The sequence below is a fragment of the Arachis hypogaea genome, chromosome 13 (genome assembly GCF_003086295.3).
Source record: "Arachis hypogaea cultivar Tifrunner chromosome 13, arahy.Tifrunner.gnm2.J5K5, whole genome shotgun sequence".
Lineage (NCBI taxonomy): Eukaryota > Viridiplantae > Streptophyta > Magnoliopsida > Fabales > Fabaceae > Arachis > Arachis hypogaea.
In genome coordinates this window covers 43,244,135-43,262,868 of record NC_092048.1, presented here as the reverse complement: position 1 = coordinate 43,262,868, position 18,734 = coordinate 43,244,135, and the positions used below count along the sequence as shown (strand labels likewise).

Here is an 18,734-nt window from a genome sequence, read left to right as displayed (position 1 = left end):
GTTAAGAACACTACAAAAAATATTTTATAAAAATTATTAAAAAATAAACATTTTTATATTTTCAATACATTAAATATATCAAAATATTTAAAAGATTATTATACTCTTAAAATGTGTCCTTAAAACACAAATTAGTGAAATCATAAAAATTAATCAATAAGTTTTTATAATAAAAAAGACTTTTAACTTGCAACTAAAATAAGGGTAAATGAAACAAATAATTTGAAAATGAGAGTAGTATCTTCTGGCCTATCTGTTTTTCTGTTTGTTAACGCATATACATACGTTAGGTGATTTATCAGGCATCCTCATATCCAGAGAATTAATGCAGAATCCTTATCTTTTCCTACATAGTAGATTTTGGGTTACTGACTTGTCTAGTTAGAATTAAAGGGATAAACTTGTAACAAATGTAAAATTTTACGTGCAGAAGCTGGGGATAACCCTTAAGAGTTTAAGTCGCTAAAGCGATGATAAGCAATTAAGCATTAACAAAGAACAGAGCAATTATAACACAATAGGGGCTACACAAAAGAGGAAATTTTCTTCAATAATATACGTTTTCCAATTGCTGGATGCTTCGACTCTCAAATCTGGACATGGTAAATATCCCGCTGCCCTTTTCCCCAGTTAAAGGAATAATTATACGAATAATAATATAAATAAAATTGTAACGTATTTTATACAACACAGTTCAAAACCCTGACTTTTCTTAAGAAGAAACTCATTTACACACAACAGCAATACATGATACAAACCATACTTATCCCAGTTATCTATATTGCTGGAAATACAAACTAAATTCGGGGAAGGCATTCAGAAAATTCACGATCACATTCGAGGGAAAACTTTGTCCATCTATGAGTATATGCCGATATTTGTCTATCAAGGATAACACAATGTCGTGCTCATCAACATCACCTAATGGACCTGTATTCCCACCATGACAGCAGATGGATTAAAAAGGGTGCAAATTTTTCATCTATGATGAACTTGTGGATAAGCAATCATAAAATTAAAAAAGTAATAACTGGAACTAAGAAATCCAAATATTCTTTCATTTTAATTTAATTTTGCTGGGGGTGTGACCACTAGCAGATTAACTGCAATGATGCATATACTGATATCTTTGCATAAATGATTCAAGTACAAAAGATCAAACAGTATATGTGCAAATATTCATATCATGCATACACATAAATGGCTTACCTAATTCCATCTCCACTTCTTGATCTTCATCATCCCCCTCTTCAATAGTTGAACCATTTTCTAATGCCTCAGCAGCTTTAGCATACCTATCAAGAAATTCTTCTTCTGTTTCTTCGTATTCCTCATCGTCAGAGTCCTAATGTAAACCAAGAAAGTAAAAGACAAATTGAGTAATGAAAGCCAATCACTGCTACAACAAAGATATAAGTTGATTTAGAACAACGCTGAAAAACAATATAAGTCAAGAAATTGCAAAAATAAACCTCATCATAATCTTCAGAGTCATCATCATCACTGGCCTCATCCACATTGTTTTCCTCATCATTTTCAGCCACTTCTTCCTCTGGGTCATCTTCTTTCCCGTCACGCACCTCTTTCAGTCGTATAAATACTTCCAACAGAAAAGTAAAGCAGCTTTGAATTGAATCAACACCTGACTTCCCTTTTCTCAGTAGTTGCTCAATCAATTGGGCCAGCGTCATCACTAAAATGCATGTAAAAACAAACAAATAAATAAAATAAAAGAAATTGTTAGCAACTGTGGAAAAATAGATTCCAGTTTCAACTATTCAAATGTTCTATTTATAAAGACATAATGATGTTGTGAGAAACAGCAACCTTCAAACAATTTATACTTAAAATTATTAGCAAGATTCTGTACAGAATGAAGTATTAATAAGCATGGCCTTCAATGTCTGCCTTCAGCACGAACAACAACCCCAAACCAAAAAACAAAAACAAAAACAGAAACAAAAGAAAAGACGGCTAAATTGATTCAAAGAGATAGTTTTAGAGGAGGGTAAAGTTGGTATGATCAAGGAGAAAACTTTGTAAGTGTATAATGAAGACAATCAATAGTTGTGAAGCCCATTCTTCAAGGAAAAGAAAAATACAATATTCTGAAGTTTCGTTATAGCTGAAGGCAAGCTACTTACCAATCAACTTCATCTCGGACTCGGCTGTCAGACCTGCCTCAAAGGAGCTATTGGATAGATGACACAAAGAAGATGCCCAAATTTTGAGGCCTCCCTCTTCACTCTTCTCCAGAACACCTTCAACAATATCGGGATAACACAAATAGCATGAAGATATAGCAAGCAATAGAGGCTTCCAAAGTGAACCAGGGTTGCCCTTAACTTCTCTAAAGCGAGAGAAGGCTGCTCGACTAAAAGAAGTAGCCAATGACTGCTTTACACCTTCAGTTTCAAGTGAGTAGCTTGGACAATGTAGTAATATATGCACACATGAACAAGCTCTCAATGTTGCAGATGGATATTGCTTAATGGCCTCGCTGATGAAAGTGCCAATGCCTTCTATGATTGAACGTTCAGGCACAGGGGGAGCTGGAGGAGATGGCATATCTTTCACAATGAAGTTTTTCAGCCTATACTTACGAGCTAAATACACAGCTTCCTTAATCACATCAAAAATGGACAAATCCTCTGATTCTTCCCATGCATGCCACTCTGCAATCATTTCAGCCCAAACCAACAGCAGCTCTGACACTTTAAGCTCTTCAATCATGTCATTTCCATTAATAGAAAGCATGACAGACTTTAGCATAGTTGAGGAATCTTCTATGCATGATGAAGGGGGAGAATGCTGATCCTGTTGATCCTCAGTTCAAGATAATTATTTTAAAATAATTCTCACAAAAAAAGTATAATGTGGGAATATTTTTAATTTGCAAGATTGAATTATTGAAGACAATCGTTATCTGATAGCCAAACCACCAAAAGGACAATAAGAAGCACAATAGTTTATATGCACATAAAGATAATCAAAGAAGTATAATGGTATAAACAAAATTGGAAAAAATGAATGGAGTAAACGCAGATTATATCTGCATATCTATCAAATCATTGATGAATTAAAAAAAAAAAAAAAAGAAGGAAGCCTGCCTGTGGAACATAAGCAGAATTAAAAAAGGCACTCAAACTAACCAGTGTGGACAGCGGAGTAAGCCAAGCCTGCTGCAACAGTGCAGCAAAACTTCTACCAATAGAGGCTTGTCCAGCATCCCACATCTCAAGAGAATCAATTGACTCAGATTCTTCACGTCTGCAGTCCTCCCAAGTCTGACCAATAACTGCTAGAGCAGCAATTGCACGCTCAACCACCTATTGCAGATACATAGTCAGATCAAAATTAGTATTGCGTTGGTGCAATAGTATGGGCCAATGAAAAATCCAGCATGGTCCAAAATAACTAACTAGACATGCATGTTATTTGCTCCATCAAACAAAGCAACTGAATGCAAAGTTATATTTATTTATCACACATTACTGATAGCAAAGTTATATTTATTCATCAAACCAAATTCAATGTTATTATCTATTAGAGTTGTTAGCAAAACAACTGGTAGCAATCATTGCTAAACAGCAAATAAACAAGAGAGATCAGCGCATACTTGAGGCCAAGGCTCCGGATTAGGTATTAACCACTTTGAGATGGGACCAACTAATGATGAGACAATATGTGGGATATGGATAGCTAATTCCTCATCTCCAGCTTCCATGACAGAACTGAGAAGTTGTAATAAGATGGAGCTCTCACTCTCATCATTTCCAATGTTGCCAATGATTACTTGAACTAGAGGTAGAAAATCAGGGGGCATGTATTCATTCTGGAAAAAGGAAAAACAGAAGCTGAGTGGTAAATCAGAAAAAAAAAAAAAAAAAGATTGGACATCCCTGGTAGATGTAGAAATTAAGAGCTCACATCAAGTAGTGTCGTAATTGCCCCAGCAGAAGAAATCCGGACAGGGTAGCAAGACATATCCTGCTTATCTGGCATGACCAATGCCATAAGCAATTGAGAATATACATCAGCGCTCATCTCCTACGATGAAACAGAAAGTTAGAAACAAGATAGGCTAAATGTGTCCTCAACATTCACCAAAATGCATTTTGGAACAGTATTTGAAAACGAATTTGCTCAGGTTTAGATAGCATAATTGATATGCTGTCTTACTTCAGGTAGACAGGAGCCTAGTTCTCCTAGTACCCAGTTTGCACTTGCAACCAGGTATGGCACCAAGGCAGCTGTTGCATACAGTGGCAAAATCCTTGTGCGAAGCAGAGCTGTTACATATCCAGGTTCTTGCTCCCTCAGAAACTGCATAAGAAATAAAATGATTTGGGGAAAAAAAATGTAAATCAAACTTCAAATGCAGATGGCTGGTTGAAACAATAGGTGAAATGTGCTCACATCTTGTAGGCCACCATATGCCATCAGAACACCAAAGTAACTGCCAAAGTTGATGATGTAACAACAATAAGTACAAAAGTAATAGGAGAGTATAGAAGTATAGAACTATTAATAAAACAAAATACTGATTAAAGTTAAATACGTACATGAACAAAGCACTTTAGTAACATGACATCAAGTACGGAAAGGGGTTACGGGAGGAAAAATAGAGGATTTAAGCGAAAAAGAAAAAGAAAAAAAAAAGGCAGTATTTCAGCAATCAGCATATGTTTCAGTATTTCACTTATAACACTGCTCAGCCAATAGGCTTTCAAATAAATAGCAACAAATCAACAGAGTAACTGATGCAACAGATTGTGCAATTGATCTTTATATATATATATATATATATATATATAGAGAGAGAGAGAGAGAGAGAGAATGTTTCCATTGTCTGATCAAAGCATAAATATGTAAAGCATATGTAGAAACTCACTCGTTCAGAATTTGCTTTTGAGACACATCAGAATCAGAAGGAATTGGAAACTTTGACAAGAATGGAAGCACCAACAACTCCCCCATGGAGCGCCGTTGATTGCTTTTTTTGTTCTTTTGGCCTTTCTTACGCTTGGCTGAAGCTGATAAAGCATCAGCAGCACTCTCCGTAGGTGGCCCCTGTAGAAATTACAGCAAATGAACTATAGAAATAACTAACATAACTCAACAAACTTTTATGATGTTTACCTTTGACATCGAGATTACACCAAGCAAGTTTATTGCACTTTTTCTGGCAGTGAATAAATCATCTCTCCATCCAGAAATTTCGTCCTAATAAAAAAATTTAGGTCGTAAGTAACTACAAAATATGTAAAACAATAATATCAACTTTCAATTCATACAATATCTGAAGGAAGATTCTTCCGTATATACTCATCTGCGTCTTCTTCCCACTCTGATATATCCTACACAAACATTTTCATAAATTAAAGAAGGAAAAAAGTGTATGTCAAGCTACTTAAATTTGATTAAAATAATATTCTTAAACAAAAATTTGTCCATGTAACATTTTCAGGAAACATCCTAACCTTCTCATTCATTACTAATGCTGGAAAAATTGCAGATTCCAATAGAGTTGTAAAATGTGGAGAAACTAACCGCCATCCCTGTATTTATTGAACTTGAACCATATTAAAGATGAATATTTGGAAGAATATGTGAAATGCAAAAGTTGCAGCATCCAAACAATTGAAACTCGATTAAGAGCTCACAACTAAAAAAACTAACCGGTCCAGTCTCCAGTACATTTGAAATTACATCAAAACCTAAAGAAAGAACCCTCTCAGACAGGAAAGGAAGTTTCTGCAAAAGAAATATCACTATTAAAATTCCAGTATGCCCAACAAAAGGAGTACAATTAAAATAAATATAAGGTAACATGAGTGCAAAATCAATTTCAAGATACAATTCATAAGTAAGATAGACTTTTAGAATCAAAGCTAGAAATAGAAAGAATAAGCATTGTCTAAATCAACTGCTAACCAACCAGTAATCAAGTACAAAAATTGAGGTCATTATCTTACACTGGTATTTTTGCTATATTTGACAATGTTAAGAACACAACTTATCATTTGTGGCATCAACCTGAAAATGGAGGGAATATACTTTAATATATATAATGTAAAAATGCCTTCATTCAGTGAACAAAGAAGTTATGCATGATATTACTTATCAGAATGTTTTCTGTGCCTAGTGACAAGTGCAGAAAAAATAAGCAGACTTCTTTTTCCAGTCTTCAATCTTGTGAAATATACATCTTCTTCAGCTACCAGATCATCAAATCTCAACGAACCCAGAATGGCAATCAGGTCACAACAGAATGAAGGAAGAAGAGGAATTAAAGTCGGTGGCATGTAAGACTTTACCTATAAATAGGAGTATCAAATAAAAATAAATTTAGCACCTACACTTTAGTCATAGAATCATCTGCTACATGAGCCACTCTACAATACTGCCAATGGTTTGTACAGAAAACAAATTGGAGGAAAATAGCATGAAACTCCACTTATGCCAGTTGAAGCTGACAAGGCAAAAATATATTGGAGGGCAACATAAATATTTAAAGGGGAATAGGGGATCTAACTTATCAGAAAACAATTAAAAAGAAACTACTTGAAAAGAGTATAAGCACCACAAACAATGCAACAAGAAGACAATTGAATTATATCACTATAGAAAAATATTCGTTAATTTTAAGCTCCACAAGGATAAATATACTCAAGTGAATGCAGAATTGCACATAATAACTAATTCATATATGTTTGTGTTAACTATATACATGTTCAAACATTACTTACTGCAAAATGTAGGCATTTGCATACAGTGAGAAGAACTTTCTCAGTTTCTATTTCTGCTCTGTCAAGGGTAGCTAAAGCCTGGTACATGCATAATAAAACCATTCAGAAGTGGAGTTCATAAAAGAAATGGTAAGTTAAGTAAAGCACAAAAGGGATAAAAGACTAGAAATTACCTTTCCAACAAACTGATGAAATATAGAAAGCAAAGGCACAAGAATTTCTTTCGCTATAAGCTCCAGCTGCAGTGGTACAGGCTCCTTTGGTACTTTAGGATTCAAAAAATACTGCAAAATGAAGCAGTTAATTTATATACAAGACAAAGGAATCAAAACATGTTTCATGGCATACAGAAGTTCTGATAGAGGCAAAGAGACAGTATGTTACATAAACAGGACCAAACTTAAGGGTTAAGCTAACTGCTACACAAGTGAATAATTACAGAGAGAAAAAAAAAATTATCTAATATTTTGTAGATATTATCTTGGAAATAAATGTTTCAAAGAAGAAATTGGAAGGATTCTTAATGCATTTAAGAAAACATGAAGATAAGAAACAAACACAGAAATACACATGTAAACCTTGCAAAACACATGACAATGTATCAATGATGAGTCATGGCAACCACTAAACTGCATTCTGTCTCTTCTACATCTAAAATTTTATTCAATAAATCTCAATCAGTAGACATGATCTGATGCAAATTGTCACTGCCAACATTGATTTCACATAAAGGCACATTGCATGAATAAACAAAATCCTAAATTTCACTCCAAGTCAAAAACCAATAGAGACTTTGAATACCTGAAAAGGTCTAAGAAGAGCATGAAGAACTACAAGTGCATTGACTGTGCTACATGCAGAGCTTGAACCATTGATGAGATTGCTATTCTGAATAGCAGACTGCAGATAAGGCACAAGCTCCGGCCACGAATTCTGCTTAACAAACTCAGCAACCGCAACCGACTGGAACTGCCACCACAGAATCGTTCAGATGCATAAGAAAACACAATTCAAGGGCGAATCAACAACAACGGCAACAATCAAGATACGTACCACTTCAACCAAAATCTTCAGAATGTGGAACTCGGCCTGAAGCAGAGCTTGCATCAGCTGCTCCTTGAACTCCTTGCCGACACTAGAAATCGTGGCCGCGCTACTGCTATCCATGTTCCGGCGCGTGAAATTCTTCAGGTAAGTAGCAGCAGCAACCTTCTGACCTTGATCTTCTCCTCCTGCATGCAAACACCGAATCAAAATTCTCGTAAAAAAGAATGAGCTGAAAATGCAAAACTGCGAAATCGACGATGAGGAAGAACGGAAGCTTGAAAGTGAAATTACGAGTTGAAATTGAAAGGAGGTAGAAGGGGAAGTTAGAAGTGAGGCAGAGTCGATCGAGAGCATCGGTGGCGGCACGAACGGCGTTGGCATCGGGGCTGAGTGTCTGGTTGAGAAGATCGGCGATCTGAGTAAGCTCCGCCATGGAAATGGTTCAGCTGTTAGTCTGACACCACTGCTACTGATAAGTTGTGGTTTCGGTTTGTGCTTGTGACTCTGAGTGAAAATTCACAAACCCTAGTTTTGGCTCGCTGATTTTGCATGTTGGCGGGAATAAATCAAGCTTATGTGTAGGTGAAACAGAAAAGATTCCTTTTCGATATTTGGAGCGCTTTGGTTTCATTCAGGGGAAGGAAAAAGCCAAAAAAGAAAATGATAACCTTGGAGATGCGGGGGATCGAACCCCGTGCCTCTCGCATGCAAAGCGAGCGCTCTACCATTTGAGCTACATCCCCATGTTGATATAGGCCTTCTGGATTTAAAACATATTATTATGTAGTTTAGAAAACCCATGTTCACACAGGCTGGTAAGTTAGCTTTTTACTTTTCAAATGTGGATCCCATACACCAGCCTGTGCCCCAACGTTCAAAAATCTATTCGAGTAAATTACGGACTTTTATAATATACATCTTTGTTCTACCATTTTTTTTTAATTTGTAAAATTAAATTCATCATCCCAAATTCACTCATCTTCTTACTTTTCCTTTGGTCCAAAAACGCGTATAGCATAGCATATTCCACTGTCGCTCGCTAGTTCCAAATCTAGAACATGAAGATGCATCTTCTCATATTCACATTCCTACTACAACTACAAGCCATTGTTATTCTAACTACTCTTGCACTCTCCATTTGCAAGAACTCATGTGGCAACATTCCCATAAACTACCCATTTGGCTTAGAAGATGGTTGCGGTGCACCTCAGTTCAGGAACATGCTTAACTGCAGCACTAACTTGTTCTTTCAAACCCCTTCTGGTTCTTACAAGGTTCAATCCATCGACTACAACAAACTAACCATGGTAATCTACTATGCTTAACTATTGTATGTGTATATTCGTATTTATGTATAGTTTTATATCGTATTCAATGCTGGTATTCGTATTTGTATTCGTGGGATCGATGTAGGTAATCTACGACCCTGAAATGTCCACGTGCTCCATCCTTCAACCACACCATGAGTTGGTCATGACAGAAGTTCAAACCGCCATAATCCCACCATCACAAGACACCATTTTCGTGCTCCTAAACTGCTCCATAGACTCTCCAGTTCTCAACCATTACAAGTACCTCTGCTTCAACTTCGAAGGCCACACTTGCGACGAGCTTTACGGCTCCTGCAACGCTTTCAGGGTGTTCCACTTGTCAACAACTAACAGTTCCCCACCGTGCTGTTTCACAAGCTACAACACCGTGAAGTTCATGAGCATGAATATATTGGATTGCACGCACTATACGAGCGTGTTTGACACGGGAAAGTTGAGGGGTGTGGGACCTTTGGATTGGGTTTATGGGATTAAGCTTTCTTTTAGTGTGCCTGATGTGGGGTGTGGAACTTGTGAGAAATCTGGTGGGACTTGTGGCTTTGATGCTGATACACAAGGTTTCTTGTGTCTCTGCTCAAGTACTACAAATTCGACAAGAGATTGTGGTAAGTTAACATCTTCAAAACTTTGGTTTCTACTTTTTATGTTTATTTTCTGTTTCTAGTTAACTTCAATCTACCTTGAATTTTTTATCACTTTGTATTGTGTAACTAATTTGAGTGGTTTATGTGTTGTGTCTCAATTCTCAGCTGGTGGAAGCGTAATATCAAAGGCACAGAAGATTGTTCCATGGACACACTACTCCCAACTGGTTTCATTTCTTGTAGTTGTACCTGGTCTAATTTACAAGGTTTAAGGTTCCCTTAATACTTCAAATTTAGTAGATTTTCACTTGGTTTGTTTATACTTAATAGGCAGAGAGCCCCTGTGTAGTTGCAAGTTGTTTCCCTGGGGGGAAAGCATAGTGGTTTTGCTACCAAAATTGAAGGGAACCATTCTTTGATGCAATTTGCTGTTCAAATTATGGGCATTTAGTCATTTACTCCACCTTTTTTCATTGTGTTCCCTAATTAACCTTCTTCTTTAGCCAATGACAAACTAGGTGAATTTCTTACCACCTTATGTTACAAAAGAAAAACATATCTCACCACTTCAGCTATACCTTTTATTTTGGAGCCACTCAGATAAAGACGTCTAAAACGTCTTTTTTTAAAGATGTTTTCATATTGTGTTTTAATTAGTTTCTGTATAATTTATTCGGTGTTCCTCATCACATATTATTAAATTCCTCAAAAGATTTTCTTTCCAGAAACAATAAAAAAATTTAATTTAGACTAAAATAAAAAAGGTAATAAATTAACTATTAGATTTTTTTTTAAAAGATTATTTACATAAAAAAATATATCACATTCATCAAAAATATATATATATATATAAAACAAGCTCTTAAAATTTTTATAAATAAAAAAATAATTAATTTATATTCGTATAATATATAAAATAATTACTATATTATTATTATTATTATTATTATTATTATTATTATTATTATTATTATTATATATTAAGATTCACTAATTTAAATTTTCTTTTTATTTTTAATATAAACATTAAAAATAAATAAAATTTTTATAACTAAATGTAGTGTAACAAAATATATATAATATTAATTAGTTCTTAAAAAATTCTAAAAAAATAGTTTCTTTCATTTTAGTAAAATAACTATTTATTAAAGTAGACAAATTAATTATTTTTTTCTCATATACAGTTTTTTTAAGACATAAAAGTAATTAATTAGGACATTGGTTAAGATAATTAAAGTCACTATTTCATTAAATTTTTAATTTAAAAAAAATCCTAGTTAATTTTGGTATAGAAATTTCGAATTTGAAAACATTGATAAAAATTATGTTGAATTTTGATTTATTTGATTCTCATTTAAATTAATCACTACATAAGTTAAAGTTATGTTTTGAAGTTATATTCGAGTTTTAATCTGATTTTTAAAGTTTTAATTTACTTAGTTTGATTTTTTAACTTAGGTATCCGTGACTCATATTAGGATTTTAAGTGTTTAGTTGAAAAAAATAAGGTAAAAAAAATTTCAATTGTCACATCAAACAGTCGCTAGAATGTATAATGTAACAGTCGTTAGTCCATCTCAGCATGTCGTTAACGATTTTGAGAGACGGTGACAAAAATAAGATTAGGAACCAATGTGAGTCATAACTATTAAGTTGGGAGACTAAATTGAGTAAATCGAAATTTTTGAAATTAGATTGAAACATAGTTGTTAGAACCAAACCAGTGATCGAACCGGTCAAGCTACTGGTTTACTGGTTTATGGGTTCAACCGATAAATCATTGGTTGAACTGATAAAACCGGTCTCACGTAAATATAAAATATAAAATAGTTAAAAACTTAAAATTAAAATTTGAAATACATATCTTCACTAACATTTTATGAAGAATCAAGTCTCAACTTCTAAAAATAACTAATATAAAAAATCATAAAATTTTAATACTACAATAGTATCTTATTTTGACACAATAAAAAAATAATTAATTCACAAAGCCTATCATCTAACTATAATATCAGTAGATTTTAACACTAACATCAAAACAAATAACCTTAATCACAATATTAGCAATAAAATAGATCAAGTAAATTAATAAATTTTTAGTGAAATTTATATTTATATTAATAATGGTATATAATTAAAATATAATTAATTTTAAAAATAGAAAAATAAAAATTAAATTAAATTAGATATTTATGTATACTATATAATTAGTATTTGTCAAATATAATACTTAGAAGTGCACTGGTTAAGTGGCAAGTAGAGGTTGTTTTTGCTCCAAGGTTCTTGGTTCGAGACCTTGTGGAGACATTTTAAAAAATTTTTCAAGCAAACCAGTTCGGTTAGACCGGTTTGCACCGGTTTTATTCCTTAAACGGTCCAAGGAGTAAATCGAACCGAACTAGGGTTCGGTTTTAGTCCGATTCACTAGTTTTCCGGTCGAACCAGCCGATCCATATAAATCACAGTATTTATCCGTATCTGATCTGTAATTTGAGGATATGATCTGATCTGAAACATAAAAAGTGCGAATATCGAATTTGATCTAATGAGTTTAGTGCGGATTGGATCGAAATTTCAGTCATATCCCATCTTGGATCGACGGATTGGATCGAAATTTCAGTCATATCCCATCTTGGATCGAAATTTCAGTCATATCCTATCTGTGGAGCTCTGCTGTTCCTCAAAGATTAATGCAAAGTACTACTGTTTTTCTATTCAATTCAACTTATTCCGCTTCTAAGATATTCATTCGCACTTCAACTTGAATGTGATGAACGTGACAATCATCATCATTCCCTATGAACGCGTGCCTGACAACCACTTCCGTTCTACCTTAGATTGAATGAGTATCTCTTGGATCTCTTAATCAGAATCTTCGTGGTATAAACTAGATTGATGGCGGCATTCATGAGAGTCCGGAAAGTCTAAACCTTGTCTGTGGTATTCCGAGTAGGACTCTGGGATTGAATGACTGTGACGAACTTCAAACTCGCGAGTGTTGTGAATCCTATTCCAGTATGATCGAGAACCTCAGATGATTAGCCGTGCTGTGACAGAGCATTTGGACCATTTTCACAAGAGGATGGGATGCAGCCATTAACAAGGGTGATGCCTCCAGACGATTAGCCATGTAGTGACAGTGCATTGGACCATTTTCCAGAGAGGATCAAAAGTAGCCATTGCCAATGGTGATGTCCTTACATAAAGCCAGCCATAGAAAGGAGTAAGACTGATTGGATGAAGGCAGCAGGAAAGCAGAGGTTCAGAGGAACGAAAGCATCTCCATGCGTTTATCTGAAATTCTCACCAAGGATTTACATAAGTATTTCTATCCTTATTTTATTATTTATTTTCGAAAACTCCATAACCATTTGATATCTGCCTGACTAAGATTTACAAGGTGACCATAGCTTGCTTCATACCAACAATCTCCGTGGGATCGACCCTTACTCACATAAGGTTTATTACTTGGACGACCCAGTGCACTTGCTGGTTAGTTGTATCGAAGTTGTGAATGAAAAACAATTTATTAAGACGTGCGTACAGAGTTTTTGGCGTCGTTGCCTGAGATCACAATTTTGTGCACCAAGTTTTTGGCGCCATTGCCGGGGATTGTTTGAGTTTGGACAACTAACGATTCATCTTGTTGCTCAGATTAGGTAATTTTCTTTTTGTTTTGTTTTCAAAAAAAAAATTCAAAAATCTTTCAAAAATATATTTTTCTTCAGAATTTTTAAGAATGAATTCTAGAGTTTCATGAAGCATGTTGAAGCCTGGCTGGCTATAAAGCCATGTCTAATTCTTTTGGATAGGGGCTTCCAAAGGGTATGTCAGGCGTGTCATGTCTGAGTTACATACTAAAGCTTGGCTGGCTATTAAGCCATGCCTAACCCTTAGATTGGAGCTTTAGAATAAGAATACAAGATTCCTAGAATTCATATTAAAAATTTTGGAATCCTTATTTTTCTTTTTCAAATGATTTTCGAAAAATAAAAAAAATCCAAAAAAATTTAATAAAATCATAAAAATAAAAAATATTTTGTGTTTCTTGTTTGAGTCTTGAGTCAAGTTGAAAGTTTGGTGTCAATTGCATATTCATCTTGCATTTTTCGAAAAATTCATGCATTCATAGTGTTCTTCATGATCTTCAAGTTGTTCTTGGTAAGTCTTCTTGTTTGATCTTGATGTTTTCATGTTTTGTGTCTTTTCTTGTTTTTCATATGCATTCTTGAATTCTTAGTGCCTAAGCGTGAAAGATTTCTAAGTTTGGTGTCTTGCATGTTTTCTTTGCATATAAAAATTTTCAAAAATAAGTTCTTGGTGTTCATCTTGATCTTCAAAGTGTTTGATGAGCGGATAATTTATACGCTTTTTGACATTGTTTTTAGTATGTTTTTAGTAGGATCTAGTTACTTTTAGGGATGTTTTTAATAGATTTTGTGTTAAATTCACATTTCTGGACTTTACTATGAGTTTGTGTGTTTTTCTGTGATTTCAGGTATTTTCTGGCTGAAATTGAGGGACTTGAGCAGAAATCAGATTCAGAGGTTGAAAAAGGACTACTGATGCTGTTGGATTCTGACCTCCCTGCACTCAAAGTGGATTTTCTGGAGCTACAGAACTCGAAATGGCGCGCTTCCAATTGCGTTAGAAAGTAGACATCCAGGGCTTTCCAGCAATATATAATAGTCCATACTTTGGCCAGGAATTGACGACGTAAACTGGCGTTCAACGCCAGCTTTCTACCCAAATCTGGCGTCCAGCGCCAGAAAAGGATCCAAAACCAGAGTTGAACGCCCAAACTGGCACAAAAACTGGCGTTCAACTCCACAAATGGCCTCTGCACGTGCAACACTTAAGCTCAGCCCAAACACACACCAAGTGGGCCCCGGAAGTGGATTTATACATCAAATACTTACTCATGTAAACCCTAGTAGCTAGTTTATTATAAATAGGACCTCTTACTATTGTATTAGGCATCTTTGGATCTTTGGATTACCTTATGATCCTTTGATCACGTTTTAGGGGGCTGGCCATCTCGGCCATGCCTGATCCTTCACTTATGTATTTTCATACGGTAGAGTTTCTACACTCCATAGATTAAGGTGTGGAGCTCTGCTGTTCCTCAAAGATTAATGCAAAGTACTACTGTTTTCTATTCAATTCTTCTTATTTCTCTTCTAAGATATCCATTCGCACCCAAGAACGTGATGAAGGTGATGATTATGTGTGACGCTCATCATCCTTCTCCTTTATGAACGCGTGCCTGACAAACACTTCTGTTCTACATGAATTAAGCTAGAATGAGTATCTCTTAGATCTCCTAACCAGAATCTTCGTGGCGTAAGCTAGAATGATGGCGGCATTCAAGAGAATCCGGAAAGTCTAAACCTTGTCTGTGGTATTCTGAGTAGGATTCAATGATTGAATGACTGTGACGAGCTTCAAACTCGCGAGTGCTGGGCGTTAGTGACAGACGCAAAAGGAGGGTGAATCCTATTCCAGCATGATCGGGAACCGACAGATGAATAGCCGTGCCGTGACAGGGTGCGTGAGCATATTATTCACTGAGAGGAGGGGATGTAGCCACTGACAACGGTGATGCCCTTGCATAAAGCCAGCCATGGAAAGGAGTAAGACTGATTGGATGAAGATAGCAGGAAAGCAGAGGTTCAGAGGAACGAAAAGTATCTCCATTCGCTTATCTGAAATTCCTACCAATGATTTACATAAGTATCTCTATCCCTATTTTATTTTATAATATTCGAAAACACCATTATCACTTTATATCTGCCTGACTGAGATTTACAAGGTGACCATAGCTTGCTTCATACCAACAATCTCCGTGGGATTCGACCCTTACTCACGTAAGGTATTACTTGGACGACCCAGTGCACTTGCTGGTTAGTTGTATCGAAGTTGTGACAATTATGAATTAAGATCAGAGCACCAAGCTTTGGAGCCATTATCAGGATTTGTTTGAGCCTGGAGATCACAATTTCGTGCACCAGTGTTCTTGGTGTTCATCTTGACATTCATAGCATTCTTGCATGCATTCATTGTTTTGATCTAAAATCTCCATGCATTGAGCATTTTTAGTGTTTTTCTCTCTCATCATAAAAATTCAAAAAAATTCAAAAAAAAAAATTATCTTTCCCTTTTTCCTCTCATAAAATTCGAAAATTTGAGTTGACTTTTTCAAAAATTTTTAAAATCTAGTTGTTTTCTATGAGTCAATTCAAATTTTCAAATTTTATCTTTTTCAAAATCTTTTTCAAAAATCAAATCTTTTTCATTTTTCTTAGTTTTTTTCGAAAATTTTAAAAATGTTTTTCAAAAATCTTTTCTTAATTTCATCTCATAATTTTCGAAAATAACATCACCAATTAATGTTTTGATTCAAAAATTTCAAGTTTGTTACTTGCTTGTTAAGAAAGATTCAAACTTTAAGTTCTAGAATCATATCTTGTGATTTCTTGTGAATCAAGTCATTAATTGTGATTTTAAAAATCAAATCTTTTTCAAAAACTAATTTTAATCATATCTTTTCAAAAATATCTTCTTAGCTTATCTTTTTCAAAAATTTGATTTCAAAATATCCTTTCTAACTTCCTAACTTCTTATCTTTTCAAATTTGTTTCAACTAACTAACTAACTTTTTGTTTGTTTCTTATCTTTTTCAAAACTACCTAACTAACTCTCTCTCTCTCTAATTTTCGAAAATATCTTCCCTCTTTTTCAAAATTTCTTTTTAATTAACTAATTATTTTAATTTTTGATTCTAATTTTCGAAAAATTACTAACCTTTTTCAAAAACCATTTTCGAAAATCACTAACCCTTTTTCAAAAATAATTTTCGAAAATCCTTCTCTCTCATCTCCTTCTATGTGTTTATTCATCTACTAACACTTCTCTTCATCTCACATCTCTGCTCTCCTCACCCTTGTGTTTCTTTCTTTACATTACATTCTTTGTTTCCTTCTTTCCTTCTACTCACATAAGGGAACCTCTGTGCTTGGGCAAAAAGGATCTCTATTATTATTATTTTTCTGTGCTCTCTTCTTTGTCATATGAGCAGGAGTAAGGACAAGAATATTCTTGTTGAAGCAGATCCAGAACCTGAAAGGACTCTGAAGAAGAAACTAAGAGATGCTAAATTACAACAATCCAGCAAGCACCTTTCAGAAATTTTCGAACAGGAAGAGGAGATGGCAGCCGAAAATAATAATAATGCAAGGAGGATGCTTGGTGACTTTACTGCACCAAATTCCAATTTACATGGAAGAAGCATCTCCATCCCTACCATTGGAGCAAACAATTTTGAGCTGAAACCTCAGCTAGCTTCTCTAATGCAACAAAACTGCAAGTTTCATGGACTTCCATCTGAAGATCCTTTTCAGTTCTTAACTGAATTCTTGCAGATCTGTGATACTGTTAAGACTAATGGAGTAGATCCTGAAGTCTACAGGCTCATGCTTTTCCCTTTTGTTGTAAGAGACAGAGCTAGAGTGTGGTTGGACTCTCAACCCAAAGATAGCCTGAACTCTTGGGATAAGCTGGTCAAGGCTTTCTTAGCCAAGTTCTTTCCTCCTCAAAAGCTTAGTAAGCTTAGAGTGGATGTCCAAACCTTCAGACAGAAGGAAGGTGAATCCCTCTATGAAGCTTGGGAGAGATACAAAGAGCTGACCAAAAAGTGTCCTTCTGACATGCTTTCAGAATGGACCATCCTGGATATATTCTATGATGGTCTGTCTGAATTAGCTAAGATGTCATTGGATACTTCTGCAGGTGGATCCATTCACCTAAAGAAAACGCCTGCAGAAGCTCAAGAACTCATTGACATGGTTGCTAACAACCAGCTCATGTACACTTCTGAGAGGAATCCTGTGAATAATGGAATGCCTCAGAAGAAGGGAGTTCTTGAAATTGATACTCTGAATGCCATATTGGCTCAGAATAAAATATCGACTCAGCAAGTTAATATGATTTCTCAGAGTCTGAATGGAATGCAAGCTGCATCCAACAGTACTCAAGAGGTGCCTTCTGAAGAAGAGGCCTATGATCCTGAAAATCCTATAATAGCAGAGGTAAATTACTTAGGTGAACCTTATGGAAACACCTATAACTCATCATGGAGAAATCATCCAAATTTCTCATGGAAGGATCAACAAAAGCCTCAACAAGGCTTTAATAATGGTGGAAGAAACAGGTTTAACAATAGTAAACCTTTTCCATCATCCACTCAGCAACAGACAGAGAACTCTGAACAAAATACCTCTAATTTAGCAAACTTAGTCTCTGATCTATCTAAGGCCACTGTAAGTTTCATGACTGAAACAAGGTCCTCCATTAGAAATTTGGAGGCACAAGTGGGCCAGCTGAGTAAAAGGATCACTGAAATCCCTCCTAGTACTCTCCCAAGCAATACAGAAGAAAATCCAAAAGGAGAGTGCAAGGCTATTGACATAATCACCATGGCCGAACCTGTAAGGGAAGGAGAGGACGTGAATCCCAAGGAGGAAGACCTCCTGGGACGTCCAGTGATCAATAAGGAGCTTTCCTCTGAGGAACCAAAGGAATCTGAGGCTCATCTAGAGACCATAGAGATTCCATTAAACCTCCTTATGCCATTCATGAGCTCTGATGAGTATTCTTCTTCTGAAGAAAATGAAGATGTTACTGAAGAGCAATTTGCCAAGTTCCTTGGTGCAATCATGAAACTGAATGCCAAATTATTTGGTATTGAGACTTGGGAAGATGAACCTCCCTTGTTCACTAATGAACTGAGTGATCTGGATCAGCTGACATTGTCTCAGAAGAAACAGGATCCTGGAAAATTCTTAATACCTTGTACCATAGGCACCATGACTTTTGAGAAGGCTCTATGTGACCTTGGTTCAGGGATAAACCTCATGCCTCTCTCTGTAATAGAGAAACTGGGAATCTTTGGGGTGCAAGCTGCTAAAATCTCATTAGAGATGACAGACAATTCAAGAAAACAGGCCTATGGACAAGTAGAG

The 18,734-nt window shown here is 35.3% G+C and overlaps 2 protein-coding genes and 2 non-coding genes across 4 annotated transcripts; 1 reads left to right on the top strand and 3 right to left on the bottom strand.

Moving 5' to 3' along the window:
- Positions 1 to 525: 525 nt before the first annotated feature.
- On the bottom strand, positions 526 to 8,526 carry LOC112738226 (uncharacterized). The gene is made up of 21 exons (XM_025788572.2): positions 8,091 to 8,526; positions 7,806 to 7,984; positions 7,554 to 7,721; positions 6,926 to 7,036; positions 6,753 to 6,830; positions 6,124 to 6,320; positions 5,979 to 6,039; positions 5,683 to 5,757; positions 5,484 to 5,561; positions 5,298 to 5,360; positions 5,143 to 5,226; positions 4,895 to 5,073; positions 4,420 to 4,459; positions 4,183 to 4,326; positions 3,931 to 4,050; positions 3,620 to 3,835; positions 3,153 to 3,329; positions 2,145 to 2,817; positions 1,473 to 1,693; positions 1,210 to 1,345; positions 526 to 930 (listed from the first exon to the last, which is right to left on the bottom strand). The coding sequence occupies exons 1-21, from the start codon at positions 8,230 to 8,232 to the stop codon at positions 773 to 775; spliced, it is 3,300 nt and encodes a 1,099-aa protein (XP_025644357.1). The 5' UTR covers positions 8,233 to 8,526; the 3' UTR covers positions 526 to 772.
- Positions 8,470 to 8,542, bottom strand: TRNAA-UGC (transfer RNA alanine (anticodon UGC)). Its single transcript has one exon. It is a non-coding gene; the product is annotated as a tRNA-Ala (tRNA).
- Positions 8,543 to 8,721: 179 nt separating this feature from the next.
- LOC112738225 (uncharacterized) lies at positions 8,722 to 10,277 on the top strand. Its single transcript, XM_025788571.3, has 3 exons — positions 8,722 to 9,106; positions 9,213 to 9,735; positions 9,880 to 10,277. Exons 1-3 carry the CDS (start codon positions 8,858 to 8,860, stop codon positions 9,984 to 9,986), a joined length of 879 nt encoding a protein of 292 aa, XP_025644356.1. The 5' UTR covers positions 8,722 to 8,857; the 3' UTR covers positions 9,987 to 10,277.
- Positions 10,278 to 17,318: 7,041 nt separating this feature from the next.
- LOC112740034 (small nucleolar RNA R71) lies at positions 17,319 to 17,426 on the bottom strand. The gene has a single exon (XR_003170970.1). It is a non-coding gene; the product is annotated as a small nucleolar RNA R71 (small nucleolar RNA).
- Between the last annotated feature and the right edge of the window lie 1,308 nt (positions 17,427 to 18,734).